General features: G+C 55.5%; 3 protein-coding genes across 5 annotated transcripts; 1 reads left to right on the top strand and 2 right to left on the bottom strand.

The window, feature by feature from the left end:
• Positions 1–1,306: 1,306 nt before the first annotated feature.
• Positions 1,307–12,934, bottom strand: LOC132335151 (chemerin-like receptor 1). Of its 2 annotated transcripts, none has more exons than XM_059861370.1 (2): positions 12,826–12,934; positions 1,307–2,913 (listed from the first exon to the last, which is right to left on the bottom strand). In XM_059861370.1, the coding sequence occupies exons 1-2, from the start codon at positions 12,884–12,886 to the stop codon at positions 1,811–1,813; spliced, it is 1,164 nt and encodes a 387-aa protein (XP_059717353.1). In that variant the 5' UTR covers positions 12,887–12,934; the 3' UTR covers positions 1,307–1,810. The 2 variants fall into 2 exon arrangements, with proteins under 2 accessions (XP_059717353.1, XP_059717355.1); XM_059861372.1 differs by lacking the exon at positions 12,826–12,934 and adding an exon at positions 5,738–5,949.
• On the top strand, positions 4,288–9,830 carry SHMT1 (serine hydroxymethyltransferase 1). Its single transcript, XM_059861367.1, has 12 exons — positions 4,288–4,384; positions 5,551–5,668; positions 5,945–6,090; positions 6,394–6,509; positions 6,599–6,759; positions 6,912–6,993; positions 7,239–7,451; positions 7,693–7,809; positions 8,153–8,275; positions 8,477–8,593; positions 8,709–8,819; positions 9,207–9,830. The coding sequence occupies exons 2-12, from the start codon at positions 5,576–5,578 to the stop codon at positions 9,374–9,376; spliced, it is 1,449 nt and encodes a 482-aa protein (XP_059717350.1). The 5' UTR covers positions 4,288–4,384; positions 5,551–5,575; the 3' UTR covers positions 9,377–9,830.
• Positions 9,928–19,013, bottom strand: SMCR8 (SMCR8-C9orf72 complex subunit). Of its 2 annotated transcripts, XR_009488601.1 has the most exons (3): positions 16,578–19,013; positions 12,826–14,639; positions 9,928–12,238 (listed from the first exon to the last, which is right to left on the bottom strand). XR_009488601.1 is itself a non-coding variant. In XM_059861366.1 (2 exons), exons 1-2 carry the CDS (start codon positions 18,923–18,925, stop codon positions 14,186–14,188), a joined length of 2,802 nt encoding a protein of 933 aa, XP_059717349.1. In that variant the 5' UTR covers positions 18,926–19,013; the 3' UTR covers positions 9,928–14,185. The 2 variants fall into 2 exon arrangements, 1 of the variants encoding a protein (XP_059717349.1); XM_059861366.1 differs by having other exon boundaries at positions 9,928–14,639.
• Between the last annotated feature and the right edge of the window lie 14 nt (positions 19,014–19,027).

Raw genomic sequence — 19,027 nt, 5'->3', positions numbered from 1 at the left:
ATCCCAAGCTCATTCCTGCTCCGTTACCTATGGCTTTTCCATAGTAATTCCTTAGATCACCCAGACACTGCTTCACTTAAATCATGTTGTCCCATGGGGAATCTGTACCTACCTTGGATCTCCAAATGATCCAGAAAACTTTCTGCTTTCTTTCCTACCACAAACCAAGTAAATCCACTTTAAATCCTGACCTTCAAGGCTGCCAAGGTTGAGGAGAGAGGCAAGCCAGGAGTCCAAGGCCTTGGTCCAACACTCACAGAGACTCTTGTCACAAGGTATTATGTGGACTCTGCAAACAGATAAAGAAAACCAGAAAGAGCAAACCTGGGTCTGCAAAACCTTGACATGGCAATCGATGCTGTGGTTACCATCAGGAGCAAGTAAATAGCCCCAGAGTTACGTGCTGCATGGCAAACATTGCAGTTTTATCTGCATGACAGGCAGCAATTTGTGACAAAGGTTAAACCTCTCTGTTCACTTAAGCTGGGTGTATGACAGTCATGTTACATTCCCCATTCTCAGTGGGTTTGGGCATGAATGTGCATGTGTGCCTTCAGGATCACAACCTTCATCAATACTGCATGGCCCAGCAGACCCATAATTAATCCCCAACATGTTCAAGTGACAGCTCTCATTCGAAACATCATCCATGCAGAATAGTGAGGTACATGTAAATTCCTACAGTCCGGCTGGGAGTCAGAGATTTTCCAGCCACTGGAGCAGGGAGAATCCAAGGCAGGTTTCTGACAGGATGAACAGGACAATTGGTAGGTTGGACTAATCTACAGGTAAATTGGGTAGGGCAGGAGAGGGAGGTGTGATACAGTCTCTGCTCGCTCAGCTGCCGAGGATGGGCTGGGAATGACAACACTTCAGTGCTGTCAGTCCCTGTTACGTGACCAGCATTTTCTACTCACAAAAATCTAAGAGGTCCAGAGGCTTATGAAGCCTGTAAGAAAGTCCCCACCTTCTTCACCCTGGACAGTTTGCAAACATGAAGCTTGGCCAGACTCAGCTCAGCCACTTCTTTCTTCTCCCAGTCACTGGTTTTCAAATGTACCCAAAGGTCTGAAACCCAAATAAACCATAACCATTGTCTGGCAATCAGATCCATGTGCCCCAGGCAAATCCTCACACCCAGGTCATGTCCTGTCAGCCTCACTCATAGAGGTGCTGCTAATACCAGTGGTTTGTTTCCAAATTCTAGATATTTAATCTTTTTATCTGCTTGTTCTGTTACCAAAGATGAACCTGTTCGGTCAGGTTGGATCAAGTGTTTATCCCACAGGCAACACACCAGGATGGCTATATTTTACACAAGTTTATTGGGCGTCAGTATTCATTCACCAACAGCACAAAATATCAGATCTCTGCTATTTAAGGGCTGGGAGCATGTCAAACACAAACAGAGATTAGCATTGTTCAGAAATACATCAGATCTGAGTAACAGCAGCACAACCACTGATTTGTCCTGTCTGAGGAGAGAAAAGTGTGTCTTAGTCACTATTCCATTCCTTACAAAAATACATACAGCCATACATTTAATCCTCTTTCTATAAAGGTTCTATTCATAAGAGTCAAAAGGCACAAGGAGTAAAATGCTGCTGCTTTGATCCACCTTGCTGCAGCTCCAGAGAGCTCTTCCATCCCCATAGTGTGTTAAATCACAATGTATTTGAGACATCTCCAAAACATGAAATCACACCTCGCTACCGTGGGTAGCCCCTCGCAGTCCCCAGTCCCATGATTTGAGCTCTGAAATGAGGGAAAATGCAGAGGAAAGAACGGCCCCTTCCACATCAGCACCTGCTCAGACCCTCGGGACCTCCACTTCCGAAGCAGACCTGGACTTGCGCCGGCTGGTCAGGCTGCCCAGGACCGACTCCTCACTGAGGGCCCCTTCAAAGGTGGACAGGATGGACTGGCGAAACTTCTCCTTGAAATCCGGCCCCGCAAAGACGTACAGGATGGGGTTGATGCAGCTGTTGAAGAAAGCAAGGCTGGAAACCAAGGGGATACCTATGTAAAGGGCCAATTTCATCTCATGGCTGGAAGAGTTGTTGGATATTTCCAGCAAGGAGAAGACGTGATATGGGAAGTAACAGAGGAAAAACGAGACTGTGACAGCAATGATGATTCTGTAGGGCTTTGCAGAGTTGGCCAATTGCCTTCTTTTCAGCTTGACAGCCACGGCACTGTAGCAGATGAGAATCACCATGAAGGGGATGAGGAACCCGCATAAGAACCGCGTGACGATCATCGCTTTGTGCCGCATCCTCCACAGCCTGCGCGTTGCCTCCGACGTGTAATCGTCAGACAGAGCGAAATTATTGTAACAGCTGGTGACGTTCCTGGAACTGACCACGGTGTCCCGAAAGACGAGGTACGGGGAGCTGAGCAGGACAGCCAGGACCCACGTCCCCAGCGCGATCCTGGCCGCCAGTTCCGGGCTCCTGCGGTTGTGAGACCAGACGGGGAAGGCCACAGAAACGCAGCGATCGATGCTGATCACCGTCAGGAGGAAGACGCTGGCAAACATGTTGAGGAAGGCCATGGTGCTGTTCAGCTTGCACAGCAGCTTCCCAAACGGCCAGTGGAAGCCCAGAGCAGTGTAGGCGATGCTGAGGGGCAGGAAAAAGGTAAAGATGAAGTCAGCTATGGCCAGGTTGAGGAACCAGATGGAATTCACTGTTTTCTTCATCTTGAAGCCAGCAATCCAAATGACGAGGCCGTTCCCTGTCACCCCCAGCAAACAGGCGATGCTGTACACCACCATGGAGAGGATGTGCATGGCCTTCTGCAGGCCGGAGTAGTAGTCATGGTCAGTGGCGTTGTCAGGCTGCTCCGTGGGGCAGCTGGCAGAGAAGGGGGAAGGGGAAGGAGAGATGCTGTCCATCACTAGCAAGCCAAGACCTGGAATCACAACAGAGCTGTTATCTGCTGCTCAAGAGAAGTGAAAATCTTTGTGAGCAACTGTGCACAAAATGCGTACAAAAAGCCAGATTAGATAAATGAATTTACAATTAGTAATTAAGTCCCTCTCCATAGCATGTGCAGCTGCACCTCACAGAAACCACCTCAATCAGAGAAACCAACCAAAATTTTGCTGTTGATGTCAGTGTGTCAGAACAACACCTTCATCACCAGCCCACAGCAGCAATCCAGCATGGACCAGCAGCAAAACCATGGAAACCCAGAACCCCCCACTGTGACCAATCCTCTTTGGATGACCAATAACAAATTATGACAGCAAAAACTATCTAGACTGGTAACAATGATGTTAACAGACTATTTCTTCACCAAGCCCCTTCCAGGGAGGTGCAGAACAACACCTGAGCTATATCCGAGTGTAACCATAGGCCCTTTACCCACCACTACCCTCTAGTGAGCCCACCCTTCTCCCATCTCTCTCCTGTTCATCCTGGCACTTGCCTTGGCAGATCCTGGCAGGACTCACCGCGCTGTTCCTTGGCTGCTCTGCCCACAGCGGGTGGTCTCACCCTCTTGACTGACTCCCCTTGTGCTGCTCCTCTCCAGGGTGACTCACACTGCCTCGCCCCATTTTCCCATGGCTTGGGATCACAAGGAATTTAGAAGAATCACTTATTCCCTAATCTTCTTCCTCAATTTATGGTGTGTTGATTTAACCCCTGAAGCGCCAGGGGGTGCAGGTTCCCTGGGGCCAGTTGGCTGAGCCCACCCACTAACTCGGGTTTGACGAATGAAGAAAACACGGCCACTCTCCTGCCTGCACCATTCATCCCCCCGGCTGCTCCCTCCTGAGCACCCTGAAATCCCTCTGGGCACCAGGGTGCCCTGCCGCGAGGGGGACAGAGCCAGCTCTTCTCCCCACAACAGCAGTGTGCCCGGCCTGTGCCAGGGCCTGGCACACCCGCTGTCCTGGAGACACGGTCTTGTCTGGGGGTTCTGGGGGTGCCTGGAAATGTCCCAGCGCGGTGCACGGTGTTGGGGTGTCCCATCCTTCCGCTCATGGGGGAAGTTGCGGGACACTGGGAACATCACAGGGCTGGCGGAGAAGCACCTGGGGGTGCACGGCAGGCAGGGCTGGAGCTGTGGGTGACGGCACAGGGGTGACGGCACAGGGGTGACAGCAGCGGGCCCCCCGCCCCGCCCGGGCCAAGGTCACCCGCGCCCCGGGCGCCACGTGCGGGCCGCGCTGCCAGCCCCGCCCCTGCGCGGGCCAATGGGAGGCGGGGAGGGGGCAGGGCGCGGCGCTGATTGGTCCAGGCGCCTTCCGAGCGTATTCCCCGCCGCCGGACCCGGGGCGGAGCAAGGCGCTGATTGGTCACGGCGCGGAGGTGGCGGAGCCTGAACGGGCTATGGTAGTGCGCGGGCTTTCGCGCGGTAGCGGAATCGGGATCGGGTAAGGACCGGGACCGGGACCGGGACCGGGGCACGATCGGGGCTGTGCAGCGTGGGGAGAGCAGGGCTGGGGCACCGCATCCCGCTGCGGGGGACAGCGGCCAGGCAGCACCCGTCCCCGCCACGCGGGGCAGGGCAGAGGGGCGCGTCACCAGGCTCTCGGATGTGGGAGGTGATGGAGTCGGGATACAGGGGGTGCAGAACTAAGTGGAGATAGAACTCCGGGGATGGGGTTCCCCAGGTGCGGTACCAGGTGTTGGGGGGGGTCTCATCCTGACTGGGAATGGCAGCTCTGTCCCTCTCTGCAGTGAGTGCTGCAGCACCCTAGGCTGGGGCACATGCAGCATCTGCACCCTGCTCAGAGCCAGAGCATTTCCCCTCGCAGCCCTTTTCATCAGCCCAGCCTCTCTTTCCGTTAGGATTCCCACCCTGCCAGTGAGGCCTGGGCTTGGGCCAGAAAATAGCTGAGCATCCCTGCCCAGCAAGGCTGGCATGAATGGACTTTGGCAGCTTGGCACATGGAAACAGTGTGGGATTGCTTAATAACCTGCTCACGGACCCTCTCCCTCCTTGCGGGGTTAATGAGTAAAAAGATGGATTGTTTTCTGCAAAGGCAGCAGCTAGGCTGTTACTCCTTCCCCAAAAGCAGCAGTGGCATCAGCTGTGCCAGAGGGCGCCTGCCAGGCCTGGGCATCACCCATGCCATGGAACCCAGCAGAGGCAGAGCTGCTGCCTCTCAGGGACTCTCAGCTCCACAAGATGCTTCAGTCAGGGTTTGGGGCAGGACTCTGACCTGCTGGGGGTTTGCCCAAGGGAAAGCAGCCAAGAGGTTTAAACATGCTGGGCATCACAGCATGTGTTAAAATTGAGATCTGTGGGTACGAGCACGTCACTGCCCTTGAAATTCAGCATCAGGCTGAATTGCCAAGCTGGGCAGGGGGAGCTCAGGGAGGGGTGGTGATGGGAGAGAATCAGACTTATCAAAGCACAGTAATTAACAAACTGATCTTCAATCAGCAGGGGAAGCCTGAGGGTTGTGTGTTTTCCTTACCCAACAGCCCATGGCTGTTCTCAGGGAATACATGGAATGGCAGCAGGCAGCACATAGGGAGATGTGGAGGCACCCAGCCTTGCTGCCATCCCACAGACTCCCTGCTCCCCTGGCAGGTGACTCAGACCCAGCAGCAGCACCATGGCGAGCTCAGCACAGGGCCTCCCCACCACCGAGCTCTGGGCCTCCCATAACAAGATGGTGATGGAGCCACTGGACACCAACGACCCCGAGGTGAGAGCCCCTTCCTGGCCCCTGCCCAGCTGCTTCATTCATCCCCCAGCCAGCCATGGGGATGCTGACCTTGTCAAGCCAAGGACATGGCAGGGTCCAAGGCTGAGCTGCTGGAACCCATCCATCCTCTGTGCCCTCTGTGACTGGTCAGGATCAGCTGCACCAAGAAGGGATCACATCTCTGTTCCCCAGCACCTTTCCAAGCCCTGTCCCTGTGGTGGAACATCCACATCTCCATGCAGAGATGGCTGAAGCCATTTCTTTCCTCTCCCAAAGGTGCACAGCATCATCAAGAAGGAGAAGCAGCGGCAGAGGTTGGGGCTGGAGTTAATTGCATCGGAGAACTTTGCAAGCCGAGCAGTCCTGGAGGCCCTGGGATCCTGCATGAACAACAAATACTCTGAGGGTTACCCAGGACAGAGGTATGGGGCTGGGGCTAAGGCCCACCAACCCAAACCCTGGCAGGGTGGGAGAGGAACCCCCCATCCTGCCAGGCCTCACCTCAGAGAAGGAAGCAGTGTCCTTGTGCTGGCAGCCAGGCTCTTCCAGGACAGGCTCTGACCTTCTCAGCCTCTGTCCTTGGCCACACATGGGACAGTCTCAGCAGGCTCATGTCTGCTGTGGCTGCACAAAGGGGGCATCACCCCAGTTTGTCCCCAGCCTGGTCACAGGGCCCGTTCTGAGTACTGAGTTTGGTTTTAGCCCTGCCCTGTCCTGCACTGCAGGTACTACGGCGGGACGGAGTTTGTGGACGAGCTGGAGAGGCTGTGCCAGAAGCGAGCCCTGCAGGCTTACCGGCTCGACCCCCAGAAGTGGGGAGTCAATGTCCAGCCCTACTCAGGTATTGGGGTGCTCAGGAGAGCCAAGAGAGTTGCCCAGGCTCCTGTGTGCCCCAGCATTCATAACCCGCCCGGTGTGCTCTCTCTGCAGGGTCACCCGCAAACTTTGCGGTGTACACGGCCCTGGTGGAGCCCCACGGCAGGATCATGGGGCTGGACCTGCCCGATGGTGGCCACCTCACCCACGGCTTCATGACAGACAAGAAGAAGATCTCTGCCACCTCTGTCTTCTTCGAGTCCATGCCCTACAAGGTAGGGAGCTGCTCCAGCCAGAGCAAAGATGCAGTTATCATAGGCATTGGTGCCTCTTAAAAGTACCCCCATCAGGCTGCCAGCACCTCCTTCTGCAGGATAGCTGATCTTCACCACAGCGAGGTGGCCTAACCCTCCTCTTCCTCTCTCAGGTCAACCCCAAGACTGGTTACATCGACTATGACAAGCTGGAGGAGAATGCCCGGCTTTTCCACCCCAAGCTGATCATTGCAGGTAAGGATCACACCTGTACCAACCTCCTTGGTGGCACAGCTGGGGTGGGGGTGGCTCTCTGAAGCCAGCAGCACCCTTGTAAGCCCATGGATGCTGCAGTGCCAGGAGGAAACCTCCAACACAACCACTCCAGAAGGAGCTTGTGTACAGCCTGCTGGGCTGTCTGCACTGCAGGCCTGCTCCTGGGGCTGCCCTAGGGTTCTGCACATCTGCTCCTGTCCCCTCCTCACTGCCCGTCCCCGCAGGTGTCAGCTGCTACTCACGGAACCTGGACTACGCCCGCATGCGGAAGATCGCCGATGACAACGGGGCCTTCCTCATGGCTGACATGGCCCATATCAGTGGGCTGGTGGCCGCTGGTGTGGTGCCCTCGCCCTTCGAGCACTGCGACATCGTCTCCACCACCACCCACAAGACCCTGCGGGGCTGCAGGGCCGGCATTATCTTCTACCGCAAAGGTGCCCAACGTGCCCGGGGTGCCGGGAGAAACCCTGCGAGTTAACGCTCCTTCCTGCTCTCACTGGGAAGGAGGGAGGGCAGAAAGATCCTGGGAGTGTCTAGGGAGCTTTCCTGGGCTAACCCTGGCTCAGATTTGAAGAGGAACAACCACTGTGCCTGCTATGAGCAGCCAGGGGGTGAAAGCAGCTGGGAGAAGGGGTGGCTGTGCTGCCTTGTGACCATGTCCTCTCTGTCTCACAGGCACCCGCAGCGTGGACCCCAAGACAGGCAAGGAGACCCTCTACAACCTGGAGAGCCTCATCAACCAGGCGGTGTTCCCGGGGCTGCAGGGAGGCCCACACAACCATGCCATTGCAGGTATGCAGCCAGGCTGGCTGCCAGCTCCAGCATAGCAGAGGGAGCTGGCAAAGGTGTCCTGGCAGGGCTCTGACCCCCAGCAGCAGCACGGGACGCTCCAGCTGCCCTACAGGGCTCACAGCCTAGCGACACTGGCAAAAGGCAGCTGGTTGATCAAGCATTGCCCAAGGAGTGACCAAGCCTGTCCTGTCCTGTGTTTTGGCTCACAACAATACCACCAGCCTGGTTAGGGCAAAGGAAGGATCAGTCCATTTGTTCGTTCAGCTCCAGTATGGCTTCTGCTGGCAGTGCCATTGGTGGTGGGAGCTCCCCAAATCTGACCCTGGCCTGCCTCTATCCACAGGGATTGCTGTGGCACTGCATCAGGCCATGACACCCGAGTTCAAGGCTTACCAGCAGCAGGTGGTGGCCAACTGCAAGGCACTCTCATCAGCACTGATGGAGATGGGCTACGACATCGTCACAGGTTAGGACACGTCTTCAGCAGTGGGATGGGGCTGACCCTGGGCTCTGACCAGGGCAGCTCTTCAAGGACACCGTGGGCAGGGCTCTGTTGGCACAATTCCTCACCCCTTGTTAGATCTCAAGTCTTCTCTTGCTGAAGTTTCCTGCTGGAGCAGGAATTGGATTGGATTTCCCCAGTCCCACCAAAGCCCTCTCTTTGCAGGGGGCTCTGACAATCACCTGATCCTGGTGGACCTGCGCAGCAAAGGCACGGATGGCGGCCGGGCCGAGCGGGTGCTGGAGCTCTGCTCCATCGCCTGCAACAAGAACACGTGCCCTGGTGAGGGATCCCACAAGCTCTGCCAGCTCCTGGGCCGCCCCAGGAGCCAGGCTGGAATCCCATGGGTGGTGGTTTCGGTGCCATGTTTGGTCACGGGTGCCTCGTTGTGCTGCAGGTGATGTCAGCGCCCTGCGGCCCAGCGGCCTCCGCATCGGCACGCCGGCTCTGACCTCGCGCAGCTTCCGGCAGGACGATTTCCGCAAGGTGGCCCAGTACATCCACAAAGGTGAGCTGGGGGTGTGGGGAGCCTCAGCTCCAGCACCAGCCTCAAACACGGCAGCTCCCCCAGGTGAGGAGGCACCAGCTGGCAAGGGAGCACAGCACCAATGAGGAATAACCATCCTACCTCCACATCTGCATGTGGGAGAGGGCATCTGCCACAGCTGGGACCAGCCAAACTCTTCCCCCACTGCAGGCAGTGGGCTGAAAGCCTGTCCCTCTCGCAGTTCTCTCCCAGTTGTCCTCAGGAGTTCCAAGCTGTGTCCCTGGGCAGCAAGTCCCTGAGATGGGAAGAAGGGAGGGAGCAGGGCTGTGTCCCAGGCAGCAGCAGGGTTGGGAGAGCCGTGGGCTGCAGCAGCTGCAAGGGCTGACCAAGACATCTCCATCCTGGCAGGGATTGAGCTGGCTCTGCGTGTGCAGAAGGACATGAGCCCCAAGGCCACGCTGAAGGAATTCAAGGACAAATTGGAGGACCCGAAATACCGTGGGGAGCTGAAGGCACTGAAGGAAGAGGTAGAAGCCTTCGCAGCCACGTTCCCGCTCCCGGGGCTGCCTGTCCTGTAAGGGGACACAACCATGCCCGCTCCCGGAGCCACAGGAGTACCCAGGATCATGGCACACCCACAATCCCCAGCCTGACACCAACACGCCAGTGCCTTCTCCCAGCACTTCCCTGTGGAACTGCAGCAGCAGCTCCTCCTTTGGCTCTTACTCCCCTTTCCCCTCCCATGTGGGGCACAGGGACCCCATGAGTACAACCCTTGTGGGGACACCAGCCCTTCACCACTGTGTCACCCTCACTCACCTCATGGCCAGGTGCCATCCAGCTCCTGCTGGCTGTGGAGCAGCAGATGAGATGTAGGCTGGTCTGTCCACATTCCCTGGACACTCTGCCCATGGCAGTGTGAGGGACAGGGGCTCCAGCTGCACAGAAAACCTCACAGCCACTAGAAGTACCCCTGGTTTCAGCCTCGAGGATTCCCCTTCGTCCTATGTGCCTTGCCACCTCCACAGGCTACGACAAGGCCAAGCCTTGTCCTGAACATCCCTCCTGGGATCACCATCCCATCCTAAGCAGATCCTCCAGTATTTTCTCAGACCCCTTGGCACAAAGCTTAGGTTGAACCATTTTTAATAAGCACGGTAAAATTAAGAATTGAACCACAACGTATGACAAGAATTATAAGCTTTAAAAAATACGACCAATTTTTTTTTTTTTTTTTTTTTTTTGTATTTCAAAAATATCTGAACCCAAATAAATATTTTTTTTTTAAAAGTACATTTCTCAGACTAGTCATTTGGTGTTAACATCTGTTAAACTCTTGTGCAGTAACACTTACAGCACGACACTAAGACATGCTTCTTGGGTTTCTCCCGGTCACACTCGCCCTAACTACTGACGCAAGCATTCTGCACGCACAGGCACACACACGGAACTCAACATGCAGGAATAGGATACAGTGCTTTTAAAATAAGATGAGAATTCATCACAGCCTCCTGGCAGCCTTCAGAGGCAGCTCCAAGCCCAGCCCCATCCCCGTGCCAGCAGCCGTGCTGCCGGCAGGACCGGGTACCCTGCTTCTGCCTTCCAGTTAAATCCGTCCCAGGGAGCAGCGGGTGGGGGTTTGTGACCCCTCCAACATCGGGGTGCAGTTTGGTGCTCTGACATTGTGCTCTGGGGCAGGTGTTCTCCTGCAGCCTGGGCAGCTCCCTGAATTCCCTCAGACCCTGTTACTGTGCTGCTGCAAGCCCCAGGTCCTGCCCAGCTCCTAGAATCTGCAGCGTGGGCTGGCCCCCACCACCAGACCAGAGGCTCAGGACCCTCATGCTCAATCAAACCCAAAGAACTGGCCTGGGGGCACAGGGCCATCAGCTCCCACCCCTGGAGTGCCTCTCCCACCCTCCCACCACGGTGAATATTGCTAGAGTATAGGCAGCTCTTCCCTGCCGAGGCAAGGCAGCTGTGGAGCTGCTCAGAAGTGATTGCTATCAGATGAAAGGAAATCTGAGCACTGTTCTCTGAGAAATGAAACCTTTGTAGGGTTAAGATCACCTACAGCTATGGCTGAGCCTCCTGGGGTTGGAGCTGGAAGCGGGGGGGGGGGGGGGGGTTAGTGGAGAGCAGAGCAGGGGCTGGCAGCTGGGAAAAGCAGGAGTGGGAAACGGGAGCCCTCCCTCCTGGCCGGGGGAGGCTTCTGCTCTGATGAATTCTCGGTCAGGTGAACGCCTCCCCTCCCTGGCAGCCTGGGGGAGCCAGTGGGGCCGTGCGGGAGCGGGGACATGCTGGGCTGGCAGCACTCACGGAATCAGGGGACACGGCCATGCAGGGCACCGCTGGCTCTGGCAGCTGAAAGGCTGCTGAGGATGGCACTGCCACGGCCAGGAACCCCCCTGCTCCTCGTGGAAGGATGGCTCAGGCAAGATGACGACACACACGTCGTGGCAGGAGCTATCAGTGCAAAGGCTGTGGCTTGTTGTTAGTCTGTGAATATCAGAAACTGGTGAGGTACACCAGAGATGGGGAAAATCCTAAAGTGCCAATACAAGGATCTGTACTGTACAGCAGCAGAAGAACAGAGACATTACAGAGGAAAGAGGAACTCAGCTCCCAGACACCAGCTGCCCTCGGAATCCCCCCAGCTTCTGCCACCACAAACAGAGAGGGCTCCAAATGCCCAGAGGTGCCATAGCCCGTTTGTCAACTCCCCCTTTTCCAGTCCAAGTTCAGAGGTTACACTGCTGAGAGGAGGACAAGCACTCCAGGGCGTGTTTCTCCACAGCTCCCAGTTGCAGATGATCCCAGAGCTCCTGTTGGGAATTGGGTGATGTTCCAGCCAAGCCCCTGGGGCATCCTCCCGAATCAGGGCTGCTTTGTGGCAGAGAGGTGAAGCAGGTCAGATAGGTGAAGTGCAAGTATTGCTCAACACATCCTTGAATATCAGATACTACAGGTTGGACAGAGGGAGCAAGAAGTGAGTTATTTTTCAATTTACGAGCACAGTCGAACACAACAGGTCGAAACCACTGTGACTAAGATGAGCCACCTCGAATCATCTCTCCCACTCCGTGCTGGAGGAAGACATGTGAGTCAGCAGGAAAAAAGTCTGTCCCTCCCTCCCTCCTTAAACTCAAACAGCACTAGGTGGTTTCCCAGCAGGAAACAAGCTCCTGTTTTGAGCACTGCTGCAGAGCAGGTTGCTGAGAGCTTTCATGTGCCTGGTGTCACCTGCACTACTCATCTAGCCAGAGGCCTCTTTCCCCAGGGAATCTCACCTCAGCTTTAGTGTGGGAGTTTGGGTGTGCATGAATCAATCAGGGGGCACCTTGAGGCACGTCAGGAAGCAGCCAGTTGGATGGACACAGAGGCCTTTCACCAGCAGACTCAGCTCACATGAGACAGGAGGGCACAGGCAGGACAGGAAAAGGCTTTGAACACAATATAAAGGTGAGAAGCTCACCTTCAGCAAAGGCCACACCTCACTGCTTTCAACCACGACCTCAAAACACCATCACAAGCAACCCCTGAAATCCCTCTGGAGAGAACCACGAGGCCAACTTGGCTGAGCCACCACAAACAGCAATAACCTTAAAAACAACTTTTCTGCCCTGTTGGTTTATACCCCAGAGAGCCCTTTCCAGGGGAGAGGAGAAGGTGGCATGATCCTGAGGCACTGATGCTGGTGCAAACTGACAGCCTCCCCAAGGAACCTCCCTGCCTCCAGACATGGTTTTGGAGGAGTGCAGGTCTCACAGCAAGTCTCAGTGGGGTCTAAGCCACGCTGGAGAACCTCCAGGCTGCACACAGAAACCTCCCAAGCTCAGAAGGAAGATCACATTCATCTCCAAAGCTGCCTTACATTATCACCATAAACAGAAGTTTAAAAAAAACCCAACAAACTAAAGAACAGATCAGCTCTTGTATGATCTCAGCAGCTCTCGCCCCATAATCAGCATTAAAAAGAATTAAAACCAAGATTAGCTTTCCTAGAAAGACTTTTCTTACTTAGAAGTACCTTGGGAGCTGCTGCTGCCACGTGGCACTGGGCAGAGCAGCCCAGACCCAGGATCACCCATGAGACTCCAGAGGGAAGCGCTGTGCCCAGGCACAAAGCTTTGGGCACTGACAGGAACCACCTGGGAGTGTCACCACGTTGGTGGCACCTCCTTTATGGCACAGAAGCTTTGAAATGAAAAGTTCTCAGTACCCAGGCTCAGAGAGCTGCAGTTCTGCCCCACCCAGGAGCCCTGGGAGAGGTAGTCAGGACACGACAACGGCTCAGCCAGGAGCAGCAGGCAGCAATGCCAGCTCTGTTTTATCACAAAGCACAAACGCCAACTCCCCAATAAAATAAAATAAAATAAAATAAAATAAACTATTATGGATAAAACATAGAATCCAGTACATTCATCCCCGATCTCTCCTGAGCACTTGTACCTCACCAGCCTGTGGTAACAGCCTGCTGTCTCACAGCGTGGCTCGAATCACATTGTTCTCCCACCACAAAAAGCACCTAAAAAGAGGGCCCTCACCCTCCTTCAGTCCCCTTCTGCCTTTAAAGAGCCACCCCCGACCTCACACGCTCTGAGGAAGCCCAGGCTCCCTGCACACCCAGCAAATAGGATGTGACAAATGAACAAGGCACAGTGCTCTACATTCGCAGTGGCCGGCGCCTCGGGGCTCACCAGCCTTAGGGACTGCTTCCACCTTCCAGATTTTAACCAAGCTGGGAGACACTGGGAAACCCTTTCTGGAGAGAAGCATCTATGCCTCCACTGTGCTCCCAGTCATGCAGGGACAGCCTATCCTGGGAAGTGCCCAGAAACTCAGTGCAGGAAGGGACACCACTCACTGTGGCTGTGCACAGACCTGTGAGCTGCCACCCTGCCAGGAGGCTCTGAGCTACACTCCCGTGAGAGTCACATCAGTGGATACAAAACTTCACATGGCCTTTACACCTCTGGTCACAACTCTGGCTCCATGGAAGGGACTGACAGTGCTCAGGGTTCTGGCAGAAGCATGCAGGACACTGTGCTATATGGGGGCTGCACACCAGTCAGTATTGATCCCCCAGATAGCCCACCTCCCCTCATGCCATAACCCCCTGGGATGCTGCTGTGATCCACTTTAACAGTGCCCCTTCTAACATCTACAGAGTGCCTGATGGTTTATGTGATGGAACATCTACACTTTTGGCTACAGGGAACACCCAGAAATCCAGAAATCCACTCCCACAGCCCCGGATTTCTGAGGAGCAGAGACACCAACACCTCGGCCCCTTCCCGGTGTGTGAGAGCTGCTGCAGACAGCGGCAAGGTCAAGCACAGATGAGCTCTGTCAGACTCCGAGCACGTGGGCACACGGCCTGCACAAGGCTAGATTTTGTACAAAAAGCTGGGAACATAGTCAAATCTGAGCAGGGGGTTCCCCCCCTGCCCCGGTTCCTGAATGTAGTGCAGCTTCAGCAGCTCGGCCAAGTACTGCACGATTTTGATATCTTCATTGGCAAGGCCCAGTTGAAGCTTTAGGAAGTTCATCCTGCGATTCACAACGGATTCCTCCGGTTCCCTTTCGCTGATGGGAAGGTGCAAATGATGGCAGAAGGTGAAGAGGAAGGCTTTAGAACACAGCTGGGTGAGGATGCTTTGGACGTGCATGTAGTAGGTGCTGCCACGCTTGATCTGCGTGCGGTGGTCGGCCAGCCTGGCCACCACGGTGCCCTTGTAGAGGGGGCAGCGCAGGGTCTTGCTGTCGGCGTCCAGGATGCTCAGGTAGCGGCTGTAGCGGCTCAGGGCGTGCAGCACGTTCACCCCGGCAGGGGACACAGCCCTGCAACAGCAACACACAGGTCAGGGCTGCAGAGGAGCCAGAATGAAGCAGCAGGGTGTGTCCGTGCCCTGTACCGAGACCTCTGGGGGTGAATAAAGCCTAAGGGGGGACAAATTGGCTCTTCAGCCTCCCAGATCCTAAAGAAACCTCGATTCCCTGGATCCCCACATGTCCTGATCTGTACTGTGCATGCTGCAGCATAAACCACCACACTTCTGGTCAGCTCCCTCCCTCAGTGACAAGCAGAGGGACTCATAGGACATGTCTGGTGAACAGCAGCTGGGAGGCTCCCAGTGTGACTCAGAAACCCAAAGCAGTCCCCCCATTCCAAGAGCTCCACGTTTCCTGCATATCACTTTGAGAGGGAGCTGTTCTGAGGTGGTTGAAGCCCTGAGTGGAGCAGAACCTTCTGAATTTCCTAAAAGACAGAACCATCCTTAACCCACAACATTCTGTGGCTGAGCCTGGCTATTTGTCACTCAGGTGCAAACCCACAGCTCACAAGGATACAATTACCCACCAAGCTTAACCTAATGTTATTGAAATGCAAATTACTGCCTACACAAACCCTTCAGCTCCTCCATTCTTTGCGCTGACAGCTGCTGGGCTGAGATACAGCTCCCAGCCTCAAACCGGGAGCCCCAACTGGTGTAGGGGCTGCCCCAGTGCCCAGGCAGCACCTGGCCATAGGAGACACAGGATCCTTACTGGAATAAATAGTTCAGCCTCTAAATTCCTCCCCAATGCCGTCCTACAAATGGTTTGTGGAAAGCACCCACATTAAACTGAACACTTAATTAACATTCCACGGAGGAGAGCTGAAATGACTGACACATGTTACAGGCAGTTCTTAAATAAAGATTTCTGTTTATAAAAATGGCATCTAACCACAAACATTGAGCAATGAGTAAACACTTGGGGTTTTTAAAAACCTCACTGACAGACAGAGAGCTTGTGAGCAGCTGTTGGCAGAGCTGTCATCCTGCCTCACAAGCATAAAAACGAAGAGCAAACTCACAGTTTTGGATAATTTCACCCAGCAATACAATACTCTGCAGCTCAGCAAGCAGGTTTCTGTGTTTTAATTTTCCTGCTGTTTACAAACACTCCTGCAGGAGCTGTTCCAGCCTGGCTCTGAGCACTGTCTGCCACTCTGACTCATGTCTTCCACACTGGTGACAGCAATGGCCATTCCCTGCCATACCTGCACCCAAAGCACAGAACACATCCTGGAAAACACAAAAAAATCCTTTTCATCAACAAGGGCAGGGCCCTTGAGCTGAGCAAACACTCTTTGCTAATATGAGCTGTGAAGCCACAGTTCAGGACTGGGTGTTGGGAAGGGGCACTTGTTTTTGGGACAGTTCTCACTCTAAGGAGAGGTTTCCTACAACCCCAACACTGCTCCTGCACAGCTCCAGGGACCTTTCTTCCTCACCAGCACAGCCTGAGGTGCTGCACTCAAATTCTGACCTACAGATCTCATCATTTCTTCAATAGGCTTCAGAAGGCAAAAAACCTCTCCTCCAGCACAGCACCATTTACCCTAAAATTCCAGTTACAAACGTGAGAAGAGTCCCAGTAGGAGATGGCAAAGCAGAGCACACAAGGGACTGCAGGAACACTTGTATCAGATCATCCAGGAACCCAGCAGGACCGAGGTGTTTGCTCTCTGCTTTGCCAGGCAAAAACCTCCTGGCCAAGGAACTCACCTGAGGCAGGCAACAAGTGCCCAGCAGATGTTTTAAACATTGACTTCCAAGCGAGGCTGGATACAGGGATAAACCTACTCCTTTTCCAAAATAAATCCCACCAGCAGAAATTCGTGGCAGCTACATTGGTAATTAAGAGACCTCCCCTGCACACCCATTGCCCTCTGAGGTGAAGCTCTTACAACACACCTCAACCCTACTAAAGCAATCAGATCCTTGCATTTACCTCTGGAGTCCAATCAACTTCCACTTCTGGAAATCCACCAAGTGCAGAGCGGAGGTGACCCAGTGCTTCACGGGCTTGGCGTAGGCGCCGCAGCTGGGCACGAAGATGGAGAGCGCCGTCACCAGCCTCTTGACCATGGCCTCGTCCTCACCCAGCACCACCAGGGTCCTCCCGCTGAGCAGGGAGTAGATGGCGGGGTGGGCAAAGGGGTACTGGCGGATGAAGCGCAGCGCGTTCTGCCCAGCCCTCTTCCTGTGCCTGTCCCCGGCCGCGCAGGCCGGGTGGGCGGGGGACGGGGTCCTGTCGGAGCACGTGGAGGCAGCGCTGCTGATGTGGCTGGTGGAGTCCGAGCACTCGTCCAGGCTGCTCTTACTCACCTCCCTGCTGCCCGTCAGGTAGCGCGAGTCGAGCTCGTAGGGCAGGAGCCCCCCCGAGAGGCCCTCGTGGGAGGGGAAGCCCCCGCGCAGCCCCTGCTCGGCCGGCCGGTACGGCTGCGGCGGGATCCGCACCACCCCGTCCTCCTCGCACGGCTTCTGCCCCAGCTCGGGCAGCGGCTCCAGGAAGTTGGGACTCTCCTTCCCGATACAACAGGCAGCATCCACCTGCACTAAGCTTTCCTGCTTTGAGATGTCGTCCTGGCCGTCGTGGACGCCAGGGTTCACTCTGGGCGTGAAGCGAAGGCCTCCCTCGCCGTCATCCGCGTAGGGCTCCTCGTTAATGGCACTTGGGTAGCTGGCTTTGAAGTCGTCAGGGATGAGGGACTCGGAGGGACACGTGCTGAGCACCTCGATGCTGTCCTCGCTGACCGTGCGCCGGCTGCCCACCTTGCTGCGGCCCACCTGGGGGCTGGGCATGACGGGCAGGCTGGCCTGGCTCTCTGATTTCGTCAGCCCAGATGCCGACTTCTCCGTGCCCAGCACCTCGATGCTCTCCCCGCTGCTGATGCTGCCTTTGATATCTGCATCCAGATAGTCCAGGTTCTCCTGGTGCTCAGACATCACGGACTCAGACATCTTGGGTTCTTCAGAGTCCTCCATTTCCTGCTCCATCTTGATGGGCACACATTCCACACTGGACTTGTAGGAACCCAGGCTGATGACCACTTTAGGAGCAAGGGACTCTTCTGAACACTTTTCATCCATGGCATCTTGGCCAAGCCCCTGGCAGCCTCTGTACTGCTTTTCAGGAGGTTTTTCATCCAGGAAAGACACATCCTCAAAGAGGAAGTTGGTGACACTCTGTTGCTTCAGGAGAGCCCGGCTGATCTGCTCTGTCAGGAGGTAACAAACATCCCCTCGAAAAGTCCTCTCGATATGGTGCAACTGGTCGAGGGTCTGGGTGAAAAAATAAACATCACAGAGTTCCTCCAGTGTCTTCAGCTTCTTGTCAAAGCACTTGGCAGACTTGGCTTTGATGAGTTTGGGGGTGTAGGATGGCACATGGGTGTAAAGGTGAGTTTCACCGGGCTCAGCGGGGTCGGAGGCAGTCGGGTCCTGATCATGGCTGCCCACGTCAGCCCGGTCCAGGGCACACTCTGGCTCGTAAGGGTGGAATTCAGAGTCCTTCAGCTTCCTGTAGGGATACGACCGGATTTGCCTCAGCAGGTCTTGGTGCTCTATGATTGACTTTTCCACACTGGCCAGCTCGTTGGCCTTCTCAATGGCCTGGGTTGTGTAGTACCCCTTGTCGTTGGCTTTCTTCTGTTGCTCAGTCTCGTTGTGCAGGACGGTCCTGGTGTAGTCAAGATCTTTCAGTTTCTTTTCCAGCTCGTTGGCAAAAGCTTTCCGGTTCCCCGTCTTCAGGCATTCGGAAGCTTTGGAGAACTCGGTGGAAAGTTCCTGAAACTGCTGCATGATTTTGTGCTCGTCAGCAGAAATATAGGCCATGCAGAAGGGCCTCACAAAGCCCCTGGCTTCCAGGTCATACAGGGTCAAGTGGTGCACGTAGGCAAAGGCCCCTTCCTTGGAGTCCCCCAGGACCACCTTGGAATCCTCCACGAAGTTCAGCTTCGGGTAGGCAGAGCCGGGAGGGTGTCCCACAAAGGATGCCTGGTAATCCACAGACATGATCCGCAGGGAAAAGTAATTGAGATCGAAGGTGCCCGACACTTTGGCGTCATCGGGGATGGTCAGGAGGGGCTGGGGCCCCACTTGCTCCGAGAACTCGGAGATGAGGATGAAGTCCCGGGTGAACTTGGAGCCGGCGACCTTGGCCCAGGGGTTGGCGCCCTGGCCGGCGAAGGGGAACAGAGGCACCGAGTACTCCTCAGGCAGGGGCGGCTCGCGGTACAGATCATCCTCCAGCTCCTCCTCCCTGGTGAAGGCCACCACGTCAGGGGCGCTGATCATATTTCCCGCAGGACGGGACCGACATGGAGCAGCGACGCGCCCCCGGTCCCCCCGCCACCGCCGGGCCCCGCGGGAGGCACCGGCGCAGCCCCGGCCCGGCCC

This window comes from Haemorhous mexicanus, chromosome 17, assembly GCF_027477595.1.
Source record: "Haemorhous mexicanus isolate bHaeMex1 chromosome 17, bHaeMex1.pri, whole genome shotgun sequence".
Lineage (NCBI taxonomy): Eukaryota > Metazoa > Chordata > Aves > Passeriformes > Fringillidae > Haemorhous > Haemorhous mexicanus.
This window is presented reverse-complemented; position numbering and strand designations above follow the sequence as displayed.

Bases quoted from the DNA above. Each gene is read 5' to 3' on its own strand.
- SHMT1 (XM_059861367.1), top strand. From the start codon at position 5,576: ATGGCGAGCTCAGCACAGGGCCTCCCCACCACCGAGCTCTGGGCCTCC. The intron at 6,760-6,911 runs GTAGGGAGCTGC...TTCCTCTCTCAG, and splicing joins TCGAGTCCATGCCCTACAAG to GTCAACCCCAAGACTGGTTA. The intron at 7,452-7,692 runs GTGCCCAACGTG...TCTGTCTCACAG, and splicing joins CATTATCTTCTACCGCAAAG to GCACCCGCAGCGTGGACCCC.
- LOC132335151 (XM_059861370.1), bottom strand. From the start codon at position 12,886: ATGGGTGATCCTGGGTCTGGGCTGCTCTGCCCAGTGCCACGTGGCAGC. The intron at 2,914-12,825 runs GTACTTCTAAGT...TTGTGATTCCAG, and splicing joins TGGCAGCAGCAGCTCCCAAG to GTCTTGGCTTGCTAGTGATG.
- SMCR8 (XM_059861366.1), bottom strand. From the start codon at position 18,925: ATGATCAGCGCCCCTGACGTGGTGGCCTTCACCAGGGAGGAGGAGCTG. The intron at 14,640-16,577 runs GTAAATGCAAGG...TTGCTGTTGCAG, and splicing joins AAGTTGATTGGACTCCAGAG to GGCTGTGTCCCCTGCCGGGG.